Below are 20,576 nucleotides of genomic sequence, written 5' to 3' on the forward strand. Positions count from 1 at the left end.
CACTTTAAAAAGTGGATTATCATGTTGAATTACTTTTTACTAATCTAATAGACTCCCCTGGTAATACTAACGTTAGTTGAAAAGAAACTCTCTCACACTGTACAATGATTGCCTGATCAAGGGCTAGTTCCGAGATGTTGCCAGTTTATAATTTTCTTTTTAAATTAGACTCGTCCCCCTCGCTCCGACGCACCTGTCTCACGTAATGGAGGTGCGCAGTAATTATCTATTCTGAATACTAACGTAAGCCTCATGCGAATAGGGCAAGACATGACACTGACCAAACACATACATGAATATAATACGTCACGTATAATATCTTGAACAGTTACTTCAAGCATCAAGCAAGACACTTACCCATCCTTCACCAGCCATATTAGCCTAATTGGCTTGGTATGGTAGTAAGTTAGGTCTTCTCCAATGTCCAGTCCGCTAAGTTAACGTTAGCTAACCAAGACTTTTTTGACTGTTTTGAGGCAGTTTTATTTGGCGTGACACGTTTAGGAGGACCTGTTGGCAAAATGGAATACAATATTCACAGTAATGTTTTTATTTGTGTATAATTACTGAATTACTACTCTTTTACGGAGTTCTTTACATTGAACCGCCACTTTCCTACGCAGGAACCCACAAAGCGTTTTATTTCCGGTCAAGCTGCGGAAATAAAAAAACTGCGGTCAACACTGCGGTCAAGCCAGCCGCCAAAAAACAGGGGTGTGTGCGCATATTATGAGTACGGTAATTTCAGTAACAGCATTTTACTGTAGCATTTTGGAGATATATGCCTGCCATTATTCTACTTTAAACACCTATAAAAACCTCATTTCTAATAAGTAGAAAAAAACAATGGTCAGTTTTTATAAGGGACGTCCCATACAGTATACACACCTCATATCAAACCATTTTACTGCAGCATTTTGGAGATATGTCACTTTATTCTACTTTAAACACCTATAAAAACCTCATTTCTAGAAGAAGAAAACAATGGTCATGTTTAATACAGGACATGCCATAAGTATACACTCCTCATATGAATTTATTTTACTGTAGGATTTTGGAGATATATCACATTAATCGAATTAAGAGGAGTGTAAATACATAATTTCTAATAAGTAGAAAAAATAATGGTCAGGTTTAATACAGGATGTCTCATACAATATGCACACCACGTATCAAACTATTTTACTATAGGATTTTGGAGATATGTCACTTTAATTGAGTTTAGGGGTGTAAAAAAACCTCATTTCTAATAAGTTGAAGAAAACAATGGTCAGGTTTAATACCCCAGCCAGCAATGACATGTGGGGCCCAGATGAGGGCTTCATGGGCGGCAAATGTGGGCCCCATTATGGGCTTGCACCCGGGATCCACATTGGGGCAAGCCGTGGAAGCCCAGACGTACTAAAAGTGGGACCTGTAAGGGTACTGCATGGGTCTTAATTGGGCAATTCATGTCAGACCCATTTGGGCCCCACCTGCCCAAAGGGGTCCAAAGTGGGCTTTGCAACATGGCTACACAGATGGGCTTTAAATGGGATCTGTAAGAGTCTTATGTGGGTCCTAACTGGGCAATTCATGCCAAACCCATTTGGGCCCCACCTGCCCAAAGGGGTTTAAAGTGGGTTTGCAACCGGGATCCACATGGGGGCCAGCCGTGGATGCCCAGATGGGTTTTAAGTGGGATCTGTAAGGGTCTTATGTGGGTCTTAACTGGGCAATTCATGTCAGACCCATTTGGGGCCCACCAGTCTGAAGGGGTTTAAAGCGGGCTTGCACCAGGATTCAACCGTGAATGCCCATATGGGCTTAAAGTGGGCTCTGTAAGGATCTTATGTTGGTCCTAACTGGGCAATTCATGCAAGGTAAGCCCAACCATTCATTTAAGGAAACAATCTAAGAAAAATTAAAAACGAAGAATGAATGTAAGTACAAGATAAATACAAGACACTTGATGCTTTGAACTGCAAGAAATATATTAAATTGAACAACAAAAATTATCTTTAAAAAACAATGTCACAACATACGGTAAACTAAAAAATATATTTTAAAAAAATCTCTGAAAAAAAAACCTCCAAAAATACAATACAAAATACACTCATTATATAATACATTGAACAACAAACATAATCTTTAACAATTTAAATTTTACAACGTACTGGTAAATAAATAAAAAATATATATTTTTTAAAAATGTCTGAAAAAAAGAAAACAAAACATCTCTCCAAAAAATACATCCAAAACAGTCATGGCGTTTGTGTTGTCGATGTTCTTTTTTCTCTTAGGGCTCTTGCAGCCCTCTCCCCGCCACGGTCACATCACATCATTATCCCAGGAACATCACGGTTGATGCTCATGATGCCAAACCACTCAGATGTTCCTGGGAGTCATAAGGCTGATATTAATTCAGCTCCATCAAATTGGCTGTGCTTGTTTTACTTTCATATACTTAAAATGTAGGTAATTATATTATTATTATACAATTATCATTTATTTAGCTCCTTTGTCAGAATATTTTACGAGTTTTAATAATTCTTATATTTTTATAATAAGATATCTGCAGCTATATTTGCTCTTTGGGTTATGCAAGCAAACAAAATTCAACCTTAGTCAATATTTATCCTTCATTTTGTATTAGCTGCTAGTGCAGTTGTAACTGCAACACTACAACTAACGATAGAAGCCAGCAAGATGCACAGGGAGACCGGGGAGACCGACATTATGATGTTTACAAGCCCAAAACATTTGAGACTGTTTGCTTACACATTTAGTTTGATTTGATTTGTTCCAATTTATTCTTAGAGCAAAAGGTGGGGACAGTGCAATATGTTGAAGTATGTGTTATGCAATATGTGCAATATGTTTTTATGTTTAAAGCATGAGGAAGGGTTCGGGACGGAACCAAACTCTGAATCTGATATTGACTCAGATGAATTTGAAGTGAAATAATGATGAATATATTTTATATCATATCACCGTTATTGAATAAAAGTATATTGTGATATATTGATACTGAATTATTGTCCAGCCCTATAGCTAAACCAAACCCACTGTTTTTCCTTTTGGTTAGATTCTACATCAGATTAAACAGCACAAACCAAAAATACAGACTACTGTACAATCTGCAGTGTTATTTTTATGGCAACATAATATTTCAACTTACCTTAATTTTATGGAAATTCGGCGTTGGTCGGAAGAAATATGCATTTCACCTCCAAGTCACAGCCAGCTTGCTTTCCGATTCTGAATGGACTGTTAACGTTTTAAGTGCGAAACACAGCCTTTGCATACAGGCCCCAGAGATGTCCAAACTGCCTGACCAAATAACAATTTAATACAGTAAAATTCGTAAATTAAAGGATATGTGAGAGAATTAACAAACGACTTAACTGCTTCGCTGGCTTCATTATGAATGAGCCTAATTAGGTGTTGTTGTGCATAACAGGCAGTGGTGGAGAGTACTGAAAATCTGTAGTCAAGTACAATTAAGTGCATTGCTAAAATATTACTCAATTACGAGTAAAAGTACCGGTGTTAGAGAAATACTTAAGTAAAAGTACAGTTTGTAAAAATAAATAAATAAATAATTAAAAAAAATTAAAAAGAAAATATTCAGAGTATTAGTTACTTTTAACCACTGATGTCACCGTCACTTCTCCAGACTAGGGCTGGAAATTGTGTGTTTTCCTTTACCAGAAGTTAACATGCCAACAATCCATTAACCCTTTGATGCGCAAGCTATGAAAACCCCTTCTAATGCGCAACATGGGTCAAAAATGACCCGTATTCATTTCCTATGTACTTTCAGTCAAGGTTGAGTGTTTCTTTGCCGAATCTTTGAAAGAAATGTATTTTATCATTCATTTATTCCAGGTATTCATTAAATATCTTGTTTTTGATTGTCAAAAATCATTATGTTCATTTTTTCTTTCTTACTTTATAAACAAACACAGTTTTTGTATGTCTACATCAATTTTACACACATGGGTCAAAAATGACCCGTATTCATTTCCTGTGTTATTTCAATCATGACTGAGTGTTTCTTCGCTGAATCTTTAAAAGAAATGTAATTTGTCATTTGTTTATTACAGGTATTCCTTAAATATCTTGTTTTTGATTTTCACAAATCATAGCTTTTGTATTTCTACATCAATTTTACATGGGTCAAAAAATGACCCATATTAGAAACCTTTGCAAATTTTCGCAAGTAGGAACATATTTACTGCAGACAACTATTCATCCGCCACACATTTCACGTCTCAACATGGCTGCTTTTGTATATTTGATGGATGAAAGTCATATTATATTTCATAATCTTTATTTTTTGTCATAAACCAATGCTATTGGTCACCTTTTACATCTATCAGTGTTCCTAAAAAGTAACAGTTTTGAACAAGGTTTCTGTGCAACAGTAAAATATATAATAAGTGTATTTGAATTTGAATATTTGAATATTCTTGTGCTTTTGATTTTCTTTATCTAGAGTGTTAGCGGTTGGTCCTCAACAGAACTGAGGTGGATGATGACATCACTGTAAAAAAAAGTTGAAAGTATACTTTGCGCACAGTTGAACACAATTTAAATGTGTATGTGCAGGTTGCACATACACAGTTACAGAAATCTGGTGGAAATTATAAAAAGTTACAAAAATCTGTATGATGACCCTCACATACGCATAAAACGTGAAGTATACTTTGGCCTTTAGAAAGATAATGACACAAAAAAAAATTCATTCAAAAAGAAAGGAAAAATTTAAATAAGGATTTGTTTATTGAGTAATACCTGGAATAATGAATGATGAAATTAATTTATTGTAATATATGCAATATAGAAAAATAACTCATTCAGGTCACTTTAGACCCATGTTGTATATGTCCAAAACTGTTACTTTTCAGGAATGCTGACAGACATAAAGGATGACCAATTGCATTGATTTATGACAAAAAATAAAAAATTATGAAATATATAGCCTAATATATTAAATATAATGAGACTTGCATCCATCAAATATACAAAAGTAGCCTTGTTAAGATGTGAAATGTGTGGCAGATGAACAGTTGTCTGCAGTAAATATGTTCCTACTTGCAAAAATTTGCAAATATTAAAGACTTCTAATGTGTAAAATTGATGTAGAAACTGTGTTTGTTTATAAAGTAAGAAAGAAAAAATAAACAATTATTTGTAGAAAATCAAAAACAAGATATTTAAGGAATACCTGGAATAAATAAATGACAAAATACATTTCTTTCAAAGATTCAGTGAATAAACACTCAGTCATGATTGAAATAACACAGGAAATGAATACGGGTCATTTTTGACCCATGTGTGTAAAATTGATGTAGACATACAAAAACTGTGTTTGTTTATAAAGTAAGAAAGAAAAAATGAACATAATGATTTTTTACAATCAAAAACAAGATATTTAAGGAATACCTGGAATAAATGAATGATAAAATACATTTCTTTTATAGATTTAGCAAAGAAACACTCAACCATGACTGAAATTACATAGGAAATGAATACGGGTCATTTTTGACCCATGTTGCGCATTAGAAGGGTAGTGATACAAAAATGATTTTTATTCAAAAAGTAAGAAAAAAAAAATTAAAATAAGGATTTGTGATGATCAAAAAGAAGTTAATTGAGGAATACCTGGAATACTGAATGATGAAATTACTTTCTTGCAAAGATATAGAAAATAAAAACTCAGCCGGGTCATTTTTGACCCATGTTGCGCATCAAAGGGTTAATCAATAATTGATAAGATGCAAAACAAGTGTTTTTCCCTCATTTTTTTCTCATTTAAGTTTTTATTTCCTTATTAAGCAAATGTCTCCGGCAGACAAAAAACTAAATTACATGAGGAGCCACGACTATTGATTAAATATCCATGAATACATTTTTAACTGGTTAAATTCTTCATTCAGAATCAATGAAAGATTAATCATTAACATCCTTTTTTTGTTTTGTTTTGTTTTCCGTCCTCATGACCCGGTTTTCATCGGCTTGTTTGCTATCAAATCACCTTACTGGCTACAAAAATGCAGATAAAAGGTTTGGATATGAATTAAAATTGTACTCAGTACTCAACTATGATTTTAAAAGTAACTTAGTAGATTACATGGATTAATGAATATTACAAGCAGGGCTTGACATTAACACCCGCCAACCCGCCAAATGCGGGTAGATTTCAGCTGTGGCGGGTAAGACAGCCACTCCCACTAGCCCCTTTGGCGGGTTGAATATAATTTCAGTTTACAGCCAAATGATCGTCGAAGATCGTTGTAGCACAAAATTACAATCCAATCACACAATTCGTTATTTAGGCTACGTGCAGTTAGTGAATGAGGGATAGGCGGAATTGCGCTGGATGAGACACAACAGAAGCGCTCTGTCGCGCGCGATCAGTTCTCCTCGCGCCTGAATAGTTAAACAGTGCCCACAGATGTCTAAATGTCCATCGTGTGGAGTATCTCCCGTGAATACAGTCGGTTATGGCTTAAGTGGATGTAAACAGGTGGGTAATAACTGGATATGCGTCAGTTACGTCCATGCATTGAGCAGCCCAATCAAATACCTGTCTCTCATTAATGTTAATCAAACAACAAAAGATGTTAAATAATCTGAAAAAAGAATATTTTTAATTTACTATTGTTTTTGTAATTTGCTTCTTTGTTTTTTTTATATAGCCTAACACAAATAACTTATACAATTTCTCATATTAGCCCATGCTCATATTGTCCACCTCTTGCCCACCTGTACATACCAGCTGATATACAATGTAGTCTTGATTTGGGTGGTCAATCTGCATTTAAAAGTTTGAAAGGGTTTTAAATCTTCTAAATCAAGTAAAATGACTCAAAATAAAGTAATTTAAGCATAACAAAGTCATCTTTAATCATATAGGCTAAAATGTAATTTACCAACATCAAAATTGTGGCCAGTGAAAATGCTCAGTGGCTAGTAACTTTGGAAAACCACTAGCCACAGTGGCTGGTGAGCAAAAAAGTTAATGTCAAGCCCTGATTACAAGTAAAAGTACAGGCTTGAAAATCTACTCATAAAAGTACAAGTACCCAAAAAAACTACTTAATTACAGTAATCTGAGTATTTGTAATTAATGACTTCCACCTCTGATACCAGAAACCACTCCACAAGCGGGTCTTGAATCTGGGTATCCGGCGTGGTAGATGGATGTGCAAACTGACCAAAAGCCAATTGGGTAGCAAAATGGGTCCTATGAGGCATCAGGGAGGGATTTACCCAACATTCTACAGGCAACTATATGTTATAAGCAACTTATGTTAAGTTAGCAAAATATTCATACAATATAAATATTGTAAATATTCAAATGCCAGCAGTAGCAATGCTGTCTCCTTTACACTTATCCCCATAAATCTGTCCCAATCTGGGTCACTGCACCAATGAAAGTGTTTATGTGAATGCTCCATGCACTGTCGGAAGGCTTTCTGCAGCTTTATTCTTTTACTTAAATTGAAAGGGCCTCTGTCCTTACAGGCCTACTTCTTTAACTCTCTGGAGTCTGAGGCTGATTTGGGGCCTGGAGAAGTTTTGACATGCCCTGACATTTGTGCTTTTTTCAGTTGTTCATAAACATATTAATGGAAAAAGTGTCATTACACTGTATTCAGCACAAACTAGGTTACAATAATATGTGAGGAACATGTATGTACATGTTTGTGTGTTTGAAGGAATAACATTTATGCGTGGTTATTGAAAAAACAAAAAACTTAAGTCACTGAAATAAGGCCAAAAAAAGTATAGTAAATCTGTTTTTACAATACTTTAGGGTATTGGAGGTTGTAGACTAGAGTTTTTGCTTCAAAATTATGTAAAAATTATGCTGCCTACTCCTTCATATAAAACAATATATTGATTTAGTTTTTGTAAGACACTTTTTGCCAAGAAACACAGTATGCGTGGAGGCGTGAATCACCACTGAATAATGGGCCATTTACACCTGAGAAGACAAAAGAATTGCATAGTAATGAGCTGAAATGACTTGCATATTAATGAGGCATTTCAGTCAGGTAGGCTGTGAAAAAAACCTTCTGTGATGTCTCAAACTCATCATGCTATATGAAACATACAGAAAAATATTATTACAATATAAAGTAATGGTTTTATATTATACTTAAAAATATAATGTATTTCTGTGATGCAAAGAGTCTGAATATAGGCTTTTAGTTTAAAAGCATGCACATTTGGAGAAATATTGGATTCTCATATGCTTATGTCAATTTTCTATACAGAGGAGTTATATTTATTTAATATTCATTGTCATTACTATGAGCGCTGGTGTTTTCAATTCATACTTGAAGTCGGAGGGCGCTCTCTGTGCATTTTTAGTCCACAAATTCATCTAAAAGAAGAAGAGGCTATTCCATGAATGGGGTTTCCAATTCATACTGCAGCCGGAGGGCGCTAATGAAACAAAAACTCATCTAAAATTCATCTGTAGAAGAAAAGAAAACAGGAACTAACTGCATGTCTTCTAGAGCTCCCTAACCATGACTTTTACATCCAGATAAACACTTTTCAAGACAATAAATACACAATTGAGACGATGAATGCATGTATTGACTGAATTTGCATCTGAATAGCGCTGGCTCCGTGGGCGTGGCCGCATTAGCGAATAATGAGTTGAATCACGGACTTCTGACATGGCTCTCTTTTCATACAGATTACATAAACACAGAAGGTTTGTTTTCGATTTGACTTACATGATTTAAAACCTGACATCTTAACGTTTTTTTAGACATAAGTGTAATTTTTTTGTCATTAGTATTCACTAAGTTACAGTTCATTTTCTGAGAACTATCAGATTGGACTTCGTTCAGAGGGAGAGGAGAGATCACGCATCATGTTAGTTTTCTTTATTTTACAAAAAGCACAACATTGTGTTTTTACTCTGAGTGTACACAAATAAAAGAAGATATTCTATAGTTTCATTTGATATATTACTTATGTCTCTATGACAAAAAATGATGGAGTATTTTAAGTCTGTTTTGCTGCAATGTGAAAAAAAACCTGCAAAACGCGCCGGCGCGTTTTCAGACCTCAGAGTGTTAACTACCTCAGCCCCTCCCTTTACCGTCTTAAACCATAAACCATGTATATGTCAATGCATCCTGAAGATCTTCAGATAGCCTAACCAAACAGATCTACTGTACCTTTTACAGCCAACACATCAGTCATTGTTGGTGTATGAGCTACACCTTGATAGAAACACATGCTACTCCTTGGTCCAAGGACATCTAACAACACAGAAGTGGCAGACAGATTGATGATGAGGCCTCCTGCAAGTCCTTTTTTTCTCTTTTTTTCTTTTTTCCTCTTGTCCTGTCCAGCATCGAAGCAAGCAGAATGATGCTCTGTCTGCCATGTTGTGATGAGCAGATTTTGCTTTGCCAAGAGGAGCTTGAATGATAAGGCTCCCCTTGATATCCTAAGTTAAGCTTATTTTATTTTATTTTTGATGCTTGTTTGTAGATGAGCATTACATAATATTGCTGGACCTGAACCAATCACCCAAACCCATGGCCACTTGGCCAATAAATATGCCATGCAGGACCCATATATGTGTTCCCAGTTCAAACCCATGCCCACTTGGCCCATAAAAATTCTATGCAGGACCCATATGTGCATTCCCAGTTCAAACCCATGCCCACTTGGCCCATAAATATGCCATGCAAGACCCATATATGTGTTCCCAGATCAAACCCATGCCCACTTGGCCCATGCCTGTCCCTTATGGGTCCCATGTAATCAGCTCATATGGGCTTCCTATGTGGGACTCGTACTACAAAACCTACATGGGACCCGCTGATTTCACCCAGCCAAAGCCCATGCCCACACAGTACCCATGGAACCCGTAGTTAACCCATCTGGGCCCCACGTGTCATTGCTGGCTGGGTGGTAAGTTTGTGTCCATTTATACTCTGATAAATACAACAAACAATCAATGCATTCTATGAGATGATGTCAACCAAAGTGTGATTCATTAAACTAGGAGTAATTTGATATGAAACTCCACCTTGATGGGCTACAATATCTAGAAGATCTGTCGTCATAGGTGTCTTTGAAGTGTGTGTGTGTGTGTGTGTGCGTGAGAGAGAGAGAGAGCATGCGTTTGTTCTGGGTTAAAACAGCTGAAAATGTGTTCTTGATTCATCTAAAAATGGTTAGCTTATCTAATATTGCAACACTTGTGAAGATCTGTTTATGTTTCACACTCAGAGTTTATGACCTGAAAGTCCAGATATACATCTATGCCTTTTCTTCCATATCAGCTGTAGTTTGAGTTCTTGAGAAAGAGCTGCTGATTCCTCCATATGAAACACTTAAAAGACACTGATATTAGAACAAAAGATATATGAAACCATTTTCCACAATCAAAAATCAAACTATGAAGTGATAAACTTTTTTTGCTATAAACTTGTTTGCTTTAATATGACAGAAATACAGCACAGAACAAACTCATTCATTTCCATTCACAACAGACTTGTTTGACCCATCAAACTCTGCAACTCTGGTATCATCTGAATTCAGAGTTTCCCAATTGTAAATACAACTTCAATATGCCATTCATGTGGATAAAACACAAATATGATTCTTCCGGCTTCACTTGAACAACAGTTCTTGATCTGGAAGAGGGTCATTTACTTAAAGAAGTTCAGTACGCCTGTCTTTGGGCTTTACTTAATGAAGGTTACACCAGAACACAATAATTAATGTAGGCTATAATAAAGCTTGTTCAACAAAACCAGCAATTTGTTTGAATGCACATGATCTGGACTTGTTACTCAAATGTCTTCATATGTTCAACAGAATAATGTCATTCAGGTTTGAAACAACACAAGTGTGAGTAAATGATAACAAAATCGTTAATTTCATTGAACAAATGAAATATGCATAGTGTCACAAATGGATTTTTCTTACTATGATTCATCTAGCTATACATAGATGAAGGGTGATCTTCATTTAAACCGCTCTCCTGTCAGTGCAACACTTCTGGAGGTTGTGAATTTGTGGTTTCACAAACTTAATAGCCTGTTGACCTAATAAAACTTCATGGTACACACACACACACACACTCACACACACACACACACACACACACACACACACACACACACACACACACACACACATATATATATATATATATATATATATATATATATATATATATATATATATATATATATATATATATATATATATATATAAAGAATGTTTTAAGTTTATATATATATAAGAATGTTAGAATTACATTTGGTTCCTGTGACGGGTAGGTTTAGGTATGGTGTAGGGAAGGGCGATACATTTTCTCCATGTGTGTTTTTAGTCACTTGTGGGGTTCTGGTTTAAACATTTAGAACTTGTGGGGTCCATTTTCACAGACACAAACATTTCTAGTTTTTATATCCTAGCAGGAACCAAAGGTTACTATCTGGAAACAACAATTTCCATTAGTTTGGCCTTGATTATCATAGAAAATTGTATAGATTATAGTTTAAATCCTTTAAATTAATCAGCTCACAACCCATTAGCTTAATCACTCCTATGATTGGCCGGATCTGAGCAAAATATCATGAGGCAGAAAACATGGCAGTAAAATGACATTTAGAAAAATGACCTCCGGCTCAACAGATCTCAAATCCTAGTGTCTTCTAAAATCAATGAGTCCTCAAAGTTTGGTCTGAATTACTTCAGCCTACAAGAACTTTGCCTGCATTGTATTGGTCATGAAATGGACTTGCAGAAGGATCTGGTTTCTCCCTGGTTATTTTTTCTCCATTTCTAATGCAGTTTTGTGTTCCTAACCAGTAACCTTTGTCTTATTTAATGGGGCCTTCAAAATTAGCTCCTTCAAAATGAAGACTTCACATACAACTTACTATTCATACAATGAACAAAGAATTAAGACTATTTGGAATAACGCCTAATTGTGGAATAATGCCTAATTGTGGAATAATGCCTAATTGCACTGTAAAGAATGACTTGGGAAACATTTTCCCCTCTGTGTACTGTGAGTAATATTTTACACACTTAAAAAGTACAACATATGTCCTCAATGAACATGTATTTGTAATAATACACAATGGGCAGTTCCATACAAAAAGTGGTTAGACAGCATTTTACATTTGGATACAAAAATCTTTAACTTTGATCAGTGTGACGTCAAAGAACATGCTTTCTGATTCACAAGTGACTTGGTTCACTCAAAGAATCACAATGCAAAAGTCAACAGCTTTTTTCCTTGGTATAAAACTGTAAGAGCAACCTGAACATATAAAAAGACATTTGCCGAGACTATTTTATATTTTACGAAAAGGAACTTTAAATTGTTATTTCACCCAAAAATGAACATTGTAATTATTTACTCACTCTCAGGTTTTAAAAACTTGAGAAATGTGCATTAAAAAACTATCATCCTAAACTTTCAAGCTTCAAAACATTCATAAAGAAAAGTTGTCCTTGTGACTCAAGAGGTTTAATCCCAATTTTATGGAATATTGTGAACACTTTTGTCACTGCTCTGTCATAAATTCAAATCTAAATGGAAGTAAAGACATTTTGTCATACTTTTTTGGCACATACAAAGCATTCACATCACTTCATAAATTTAGGATTAAACCACATGAATTACTTCAATGTTTATGAATGTTTTTGAAGTTTGAATGTTTAGGATGGACATATTTTCAGCAAAGGGACAGAAATCTCAGGTATCTTTCAAAATATCTTCATGTGTGTTCAAAAGATGAACACACTTCAGTAACACTTTATAATAACTGCACACTATGAACCATTAGTAAAGCATTTTGTTATCATTTACTCACCCTTGTGTTGTTTCAAACCTGAATGACATTATTCTGTTGAACATATGAAGACATTTGAGTAACAAGTCTAGATCATGTGCATTCAAACAAATTGCTGGTTTTGTTGAACAAGCTTTATTATAGCCTACATTAAATGGTTAAATGACGGTAGTAAAAAAATGTGGGTGGAAATACGTTCGAGAATCAAGATATTTTATCTCTTTCAACCTCACTCATTATATTACTAAAATCTGAGTTTGAGATAAAGGATATAAAGGGTTTCCAAATATTCTCAAATAAGGAGAATTTACCTTTTAAAATATATGTAATCTTTTCCATTGACAAACAAAAAGACATTTTATTAATCCACTGTACAACAGATGGCCTTTCCACTTTTTTCCAATACATAGCCATTAGACGCTTTGCTTGAAGTATACACGCTTCAATAAGTTTATGAATGTTGCTACAGTGTACAATATTTTCTGGGAAAATTCTGCATTCATTGGAAGATTAACAGATACCATCTGAAAAATAAGTGAGACTACCTCTTTCCAAAACTCCTGCACCATAGGACAACCCCACATGCAGTGCAAAAGTGTGCCTTTATCAGATGTGCATTTAATGCATGTGTCTGGACTGGAGTAAAATACATTCTCATAATCCAGTTGTACTGTATTAATCTAAGATTACTATTAATAGTTTGCGCTTGAGCTTTTATACATATTTTTTTCCCATATATCTCAGGAAATGTTCATTTTTAAATCTTCTCTCCAGGAGATCAATTTGGATTCTGAAGATTCTTTAGAGTATGACACTAATAATGTGTAACACATTGATATTAAGCCTTTAGATTGGGGTGACTTCGATAGTAAAGTTTCAAGAGGATCTTGTTGGGTTTTGTAAGCTTTGTACCTTGGTGGGAATTGAAGGAATTTAAAGAAATGTTTTTTGGGAATATCAAACTGTGCCACAATCTCTGCAAAGGACATTAAGTCATTTCCTATATAAAAGTCTATATACATTTTTTTGCAGTCCTTTATCATACTGTAATGACCCAGCATTCAACACCAGCAGCTGGTTGCATTATGGGTATTTGTTTGTTTTGAGTTGATTTATGCATTATTTAAGCAAGATGGTTGGGTTTTTGCTTTAGCAAAGTTATGTGTGTTTATGTTCAAGTTAGTTTGGGTGGGTTTAGTTCATTTACCACCTGGTTATAAAAAGTGTGGCTCTCACCGTCATGGAAAGAGATGTGTACAGGAGGGACAGGTGATCTGGCCTTGTCTGTGTAGTTTTTATTCGGTGATCAGAATAAAGAGGAGAAAAGACTGTACTGCCACCTGCAGTTTTATTCTGCTTATAAAAACACTCATGGTTGTGTGGTGTATGGGACATGAGCACTTGTACTAGTATTTAGCGTAGTCCAAGTATACTAGTGTAGTATAGCTCCAGTCAGCCCCACGCTTTACTAAATAACTGCCAGTTATTACAATACCATTGTTTAAATCCTGAGTCTGATCTAGCTGGTTTAAAACTCTCATTTCCCCATATTGGGGTAAAACATGATAAAGTATTTGTCTGACCTAAATAATTATGCACATCACACCAGACTTTAATTGTATTAGTGAGAATAGGATTAAGAGATACAATATCTTTGCTTTTACGAACAGTTTTGAAATCTGTCGAATAAAGATGAAGAATAAAGGGTAATTTTGACTTTATAAAGAAAGACTCAATGTCCAACCAAGATGGGCAGGGTACAGAAGAGTATAGTATAAAATACATCTCAATTGTGTTGCCCAGGGATGGGCGATACCACTTACATTGTTTTCGATATGATACCGATACTTTCAAGGCCAATATCGCCGATATCTATACCGATACGATACCTCTAATATGAACTCAAAGATTTCAACATAGCTGAACTATGGTCACTGTAGCAATGGTTCATTTTCATAAGGGACTGCATTGACAGGATGTTGCACCCATTAAATGAAACATTTGTATTCTGACAGAACATCAATATGAACTTTTAACATTCATTTTAAATCAATGTAACTGCACAAACTATGTAGGCTATTTCATTTTGTTTATTGTGATGTAACTAATAATAATATTATATTTTTCTGTCTTCTGTTAAGCATTGTTCTGGGCTGCGTTTCCCAAAAGCATCAATGGTTTCTTACGATACTAAACACAGCCCTACAGCTGTTTGAATGTAGTGTCAGCAGTGAGCGAACGTCCAAAGCGACGTAAAAAAGGAGGGTGGAGGACACAGGAATATTTTGAAAGAAGTACAGTAGGTATGATCCAGTATGCAGATTGCCCAGTTACTGTTGTTGTCTCTCTGCATCTGACTACTGCTTCCAACTTGAAAAGCAAAGCAGCAGTGTGTGCATGTTTCGGCAAGTCCCGCCATACATGTGCAGTGACCAGAAGATAGAGCCCCGATGAGTGTATGACGGCCCAGGGCTTGAGTTGTGTGTCAATCAGGCGTTGTGAGTGCAAGACCTGTAGATGGGCGAGTCATTGACAAGGTTATTAAGTGCAAAAAAAACATATTGGAGATACAATTCATTTAAAATGTTTATTGTGTTAACAATTATATATATATATATATATATATATATATATATATATATATATATATATATATATATATATATAAACCCACAATCAATTAACAGTTCTTTTGTCATTTTTTACAAGATGGACAAAATTTGTCACCAAAAAAAGTCATCGGTTTACCAAAATTTCAGTAACTTTATATAATGGACTACCAGTAAAACTGATAAATATTTGGAACCAAAAATGATTCAGACACTTTGACCTGAGGTTTTGATTTAAGTGTTATCTGACATGATTAAGATTAATTTCTTCTGACACAGTTTAACTCTGAGATCATTTGTTTTAACTATAGTGAATAATCTGTAATAATGAATGAAATGTTTAAGGTGTCTGAATAAATTTTGGTTTGACTGTAGTTGATGATATATAGCGATAGAGACTTGAACATATAAGGTCACAGTCATTTTTTAAATGTAATCTATTGATTCTACAGCTTATTTTTATTACATATGATCTTAAATAATATTCATTTAAACTGAATGCTTAATTTTTCAACTAAAATTGCTTGTGTGCGATGGACTAATAATAAAATAGATCATCACAAATGAAATATTTGTATTGGCCTTTGGACGGTTAAACCGAATGACATTTTGACACTTCAAAATCTTTAAAATACCTTTATTTGTAGCAAAATATAATTAAACCCTTTTGGATACAATAAAAGAGATCTAGTTCCTTACATTCTTTGGATGGCATACCTTTGTTTTTATTATTATTAAGGCCTTTAGACAAAAAAAAAAAAAAAAAAAAAAGACCGTTCACATCATTGAACCAGACAACAAAAGAGGTAGATGGAGAATAATAAATATTATACTACAATAAAATACACTATTAAATTCAACATACACTTCTTTTTCTGGACTGAAGCTGGTGGTGGAAATGCTAATAACGTCCCTGAGGCCCACAGGGAACATTGTGCTGATCTGCTGTGCCTTCTTTATTGTCTTTGGCATTCTTGGAGTTCAGGTAATTGCCTCAACCGCTACACAATACATGCTTTTCAACAAAAATAGGTTTTTTTTTCGATAACACAGCATCGATATTATCTATCAAAGGAAAGTTTTACCATTGTGAAGGTGGTGATGCCAAAACATCAGCAATATGGACGAATGTAAAAATGAAGGTTACAAATGGATTCGGAGAAAGTACAACTTTGACAACTTTGGACAATTAACTGTTATTCACTAGACATAATTCATTGGTTTGGACACATTGAATCATAATAAAGCGATTGGCTGAGTGAGGTCATGTTGCCTTTTCATTTTTTCAGAAAACATTTTCTGCTGTAATTTGTTTGAAATGATTCCCAGACTGTCATTATGAGCTCTGTTACTGCACTGAATAAATGATGGTTTTGCCGTTTACTGTTTCTCTTCCGCAGGCTCTCATGTCTCTGTTCGTGTTTTCCTGTAAGGACGGATGGGTCAGTATAATGTATGACGGGTTGGACGCTGTCGGGGTGAACCAGCAGGTTTGGATCTGCTTTGCTCATTCTGGCCGATGCTGTTTCCGTATTTATAAATTCACATAACTTTTCTAATTTGTTTTTGTATTGTGTAGGCATTCTTTGATGGAAATGACATTTTTAACATTTTTTTTATTAAAATGGCATACTCATTTGAGTTCGCTAATTAAACGGCTAGCATTTTATGCATCCTAAACACAATGAAATTATATTTTCACACTTTTGCATAATTTGACACAATTTTAATGGAAAAATATTATGCTTACAAGTGAGATTTAGCTCAATGTTTCGCTCAACTATACACTCAGTATTATTTCATCATTATTTCATGAATAATCATTTCCATACAATAAATCTTGCAACTGTTTATTTCACATTTGTTTAGATGATCATATTTGGGATATAAATAACAAACCCCTGGGACACAAAGGTGCCTGAAGTTGAAGAAACATCCCTATATACAACATATTTAAATAACATCTGTATCTGTCCATTATCCAGACTCACATGGAATCTGCTTCCACAGAAAGCTCAGTGGATTGCCTCAAAATTGGAATATCAAAGTTTTACCACTCTTGAAATATTTAGGTTAATAAAGCGTCATTAAGAGTACAGTAAGCCATTATCCCATCATATTGAAAAACAGGCTGTTTCTGTGTGCAACTGTAAAAGACTTTCAAGGTGGTCATGAGAGTCTTATCTGCTAGGAGAGATGCTCCATGTAATGGTAATGCTCTACCTGCATGTTGAAGTCTATCAGATATTCAGTAGCTCAGTGGCTTCTCTCTTGGCATATGATATTTACCTGTAAACATGCTTTTATGGCAGACTCTCACTGTCATGTCCAATATATCACACACAGTTCAACTAATCGATAAACAGTCACCTCTAAGCTCTCCTTGGTAAACACTCAACATGTCCCCATCACCTGAGCTACTCCTTTCATATGTTCTCCCACACACTGCCATGTTTACAACGGCATGTTCACCAAAGCAGCATGCTTGAAATCCACGAAGGCACAAGTGCTGCATGAGAGGACTGTTAACGGATAGTATCTCAATAATAGCATAGTGATGGCAAGATAAAGTACTGGTCCTCTCTGCAGCAGTCGTCCCCTTATACCCAGAGCCTTTTGCCTCGGCATCAGTGATTTGGTTTATCTGCATTGACCCTGCACTGACTCTTCTGTGCTGTCTGTCTGATTGTATCAACAGAGGCCCAGCAGAGACCGTACTATGGAGATTACTCTCCAGCCCGGCTCTACATCCACACACTGTGTACCAACCACTACCTGGACCTCTTCATTACTGGCATCATCTGCATCAATGTAGTCACTATGTCAGTCGAGCATTTCAATCAGCCACTGGTGAGTCGGTGAACTACCATTGCATGAAGTTGCATTTTATCATTGAAACCAAAAGTAACTTATTTTTGTGAAAAGTTCTGCTTGGAAAGCATTTGTGCTCTTTCATTAAAATAAATGGCCCCTATTTTTATATAAAATCAAAGGCATTTGTGCATTATTAAATGTGTTTTAAGTGTCCATATGCTGCTTTACTATAAATTGTACTACATTAAAACTGGTGAAATAATTTCTCCTATCTTCCACAGTGCCTTGAAGAGGCATTGAAATACTGTAACTATGTCTTTACCATCATCTTCACAATTGAGGCTTTGCTCAAACTTGTCGCATTTGGTTTTCGGAGAATCTTCAAAGATAGGTATTGTTGCCTAAATGACTCTAATGTGAACAGAATATAATGTGAATACCCTGCTGTACATAAGTTTAACAATGGATGCATGAATGCAAATCTGTATTGTACTAAAGAAGTTTCTGGAAGTTAAATCAGGATTCTTAAGGGCTTATTAGGGTGCACCTCAGATGGTATACTTACTATATACATACTTGCTGTAAGTTGTAAGTGCTTAACCCGATAAAGTTAATTAAAGACTCTATCAGCTTCGTGTACAAAAACATGAGATCATGATCCCTGTTGTTTATCAATAATCCCACATTAGCACATGTACAGGTGCAATCAACCATATGTTGTTGTATTTGCAATATGCTTATAAATCTGTGTGTGGTTTGTTTGCTCAGCTTGCTTAATGTTCAGACACCGATTAGCTAAATTACACTCTTTGCTGGATGTAGCATTTTAATTGTATGATGCTTTAATGTGCTGGCAGATGGATCCAGCTGGATCTAGCCATAGTCCTGCTCTCTATCATGGGCATCACACTGGAGGAGATCAAGATGAATGCAGCGCTGCCAATCAACCCCACCATCATCCGCATTATGAGGGTGCTGAGAATAGCTAGAGGTACTGCAGGTTTTTTTTAGCTTCTTATGTTTTTTCCCCCCAAACCATACAAAATGTATTAGTGTGGTCCATTACAAATGGATGTGTTTTTGGAAATGGGTTTCTCTGTGCTTTTGCCCAACAGTACTGAAGCTTTTGAAGATGGCTACAGGCATGAGAGCCCTGCTGGACACAGTAATGCAAGCTTTACCACAGGTACCTAATGTTGTGTTTTTATATTCATTCATTCATTCATTCATTTATTTGTTTATTCATCAATTAATTCATTAATATAAATGTGTTATTTTTATAAAAATATTTTATAGTATTTTTTCTTTTCTTTTTTGCTTTTATTATATTATTTAACATGGCCAGATATGAGGGGTAATTTTTTGTCCAAAAGCCGTAATAATATTAAAAAACAAAGATATGACATCCAAAGTGTGTAAGGTAGTACAACTAGATCTCTTTTATTGAATCCAAAAGGTTTTAATTATATTTTGTTACATATAAAGGTATTTTAAAGTTTTTGAAGTGCGTACGGTTTAACCATCCAAAGGCCAATACAGTCATTTCATTTGTGATTAAAATATCTTAAAATGTAATGTATATATTTTTTATTCTGGCATGTCTACAGTCAGACATTCTACTTTGAAAATGTGCGTTCCGTGTTGGAATGTCTGTTTTTGTTTTGGTCTGTGCGAAACCTTGTGCTGCAGTTTATCCAATAGTATTTCAACATCACAGGTTGCCAGTTGGCGGAAAACACTGCGTATTGCACCCATAGAAAAAAAACGCGGTGATCACGCCGGCGTGACCACCGACCCGAGGGATTTAAGGTAACCAATGCAAAATAACACAATGTGTTATTTTACATTTGATTACTTTAATTTCTGTAGTATTTCTTACCTGAATAAAGTTAACCCGAAAAACTTTTTTCATAGCTTAGTTTCATAGCTCTCTTTATTCTATTGCATTTATTTGAGCTGTTTATATTTTATTACTGACTTTTACTTTTTTTAATGAAAATAAAACTCTGCATTGAAGAAAAGAAAGAAGGAAATCGGAATCGGCCATCGGTGCATCTCTACTAAAAAGCCTCTGCATCCATCTAAATATCTCTATGAACAACAGCATATAAAAACAGATAAATCAACTCATCAGCTTACAGTGTTTAAGTCTCCTCAGCTTTCATTGTCAATTGAACTCCCTATTGTTGCTGGCAACCATATGCTGTAAAAGCTGGCAACCCGCATCTTTGAACGAGGGGGCGGGCCAAACAATATTTTGAATTTGGACTGCAGTACCTATTTTGAACACTGGGTGTCATTCCTACAGAGA

At 35.2% G+C, this 20,576-nt stretch overlaps 1 protein-coding gene and 1 pseudogene across 1 annotated transcript; one reads left to right on the plus strand and one right to left on the minus strand.

Annotated features, from left to right (window-relative positions):
• Positions 1-20,576, minus strand: part of LOC137007702 (uncharacterized) — a 1,237,067-nt pseudogene that overhangs the window by 735,766 nt on the left and 480,725 nt on the right.
• LOC137014212 (voltage-dependent T-type calcium channel subunit alpha-1H-like) lies at positions 1,267-19,526 on the plus strand. The gene is made up of 7 exons (XM_067378410.1): positions 1,267-1,422; positions 16,852-16,941; positions 17,608-17,662; positions 18,150-18,301; positions 18,547-18,656; positions 19,123-19,256; positions 19,381-19,526. Exons 1-7 carry the CDS (start codon positions 1,267-1,269, stop codon positions 19,524-19,526), a joined length of 843 nt encoding a protein of 280 aa, XP_067234511.1.

The sequence above is a fragment of the Chanodichthys erythropterus genome, chromosome 3 (genome assembly GCF_024489055.1).
Source record: "Chanodichthys erythropterus isolate Z2021 chromosome 3, ASM2448905v1, whole genome shotgun sequence".
NCBI classification, from domain to species: Eukaryota; Metazoa; Chordata; class Actinopteri; order Cypriniformes; family Xenocyprididae; genus Chanodichthys; species Chanodichthys erythropterus.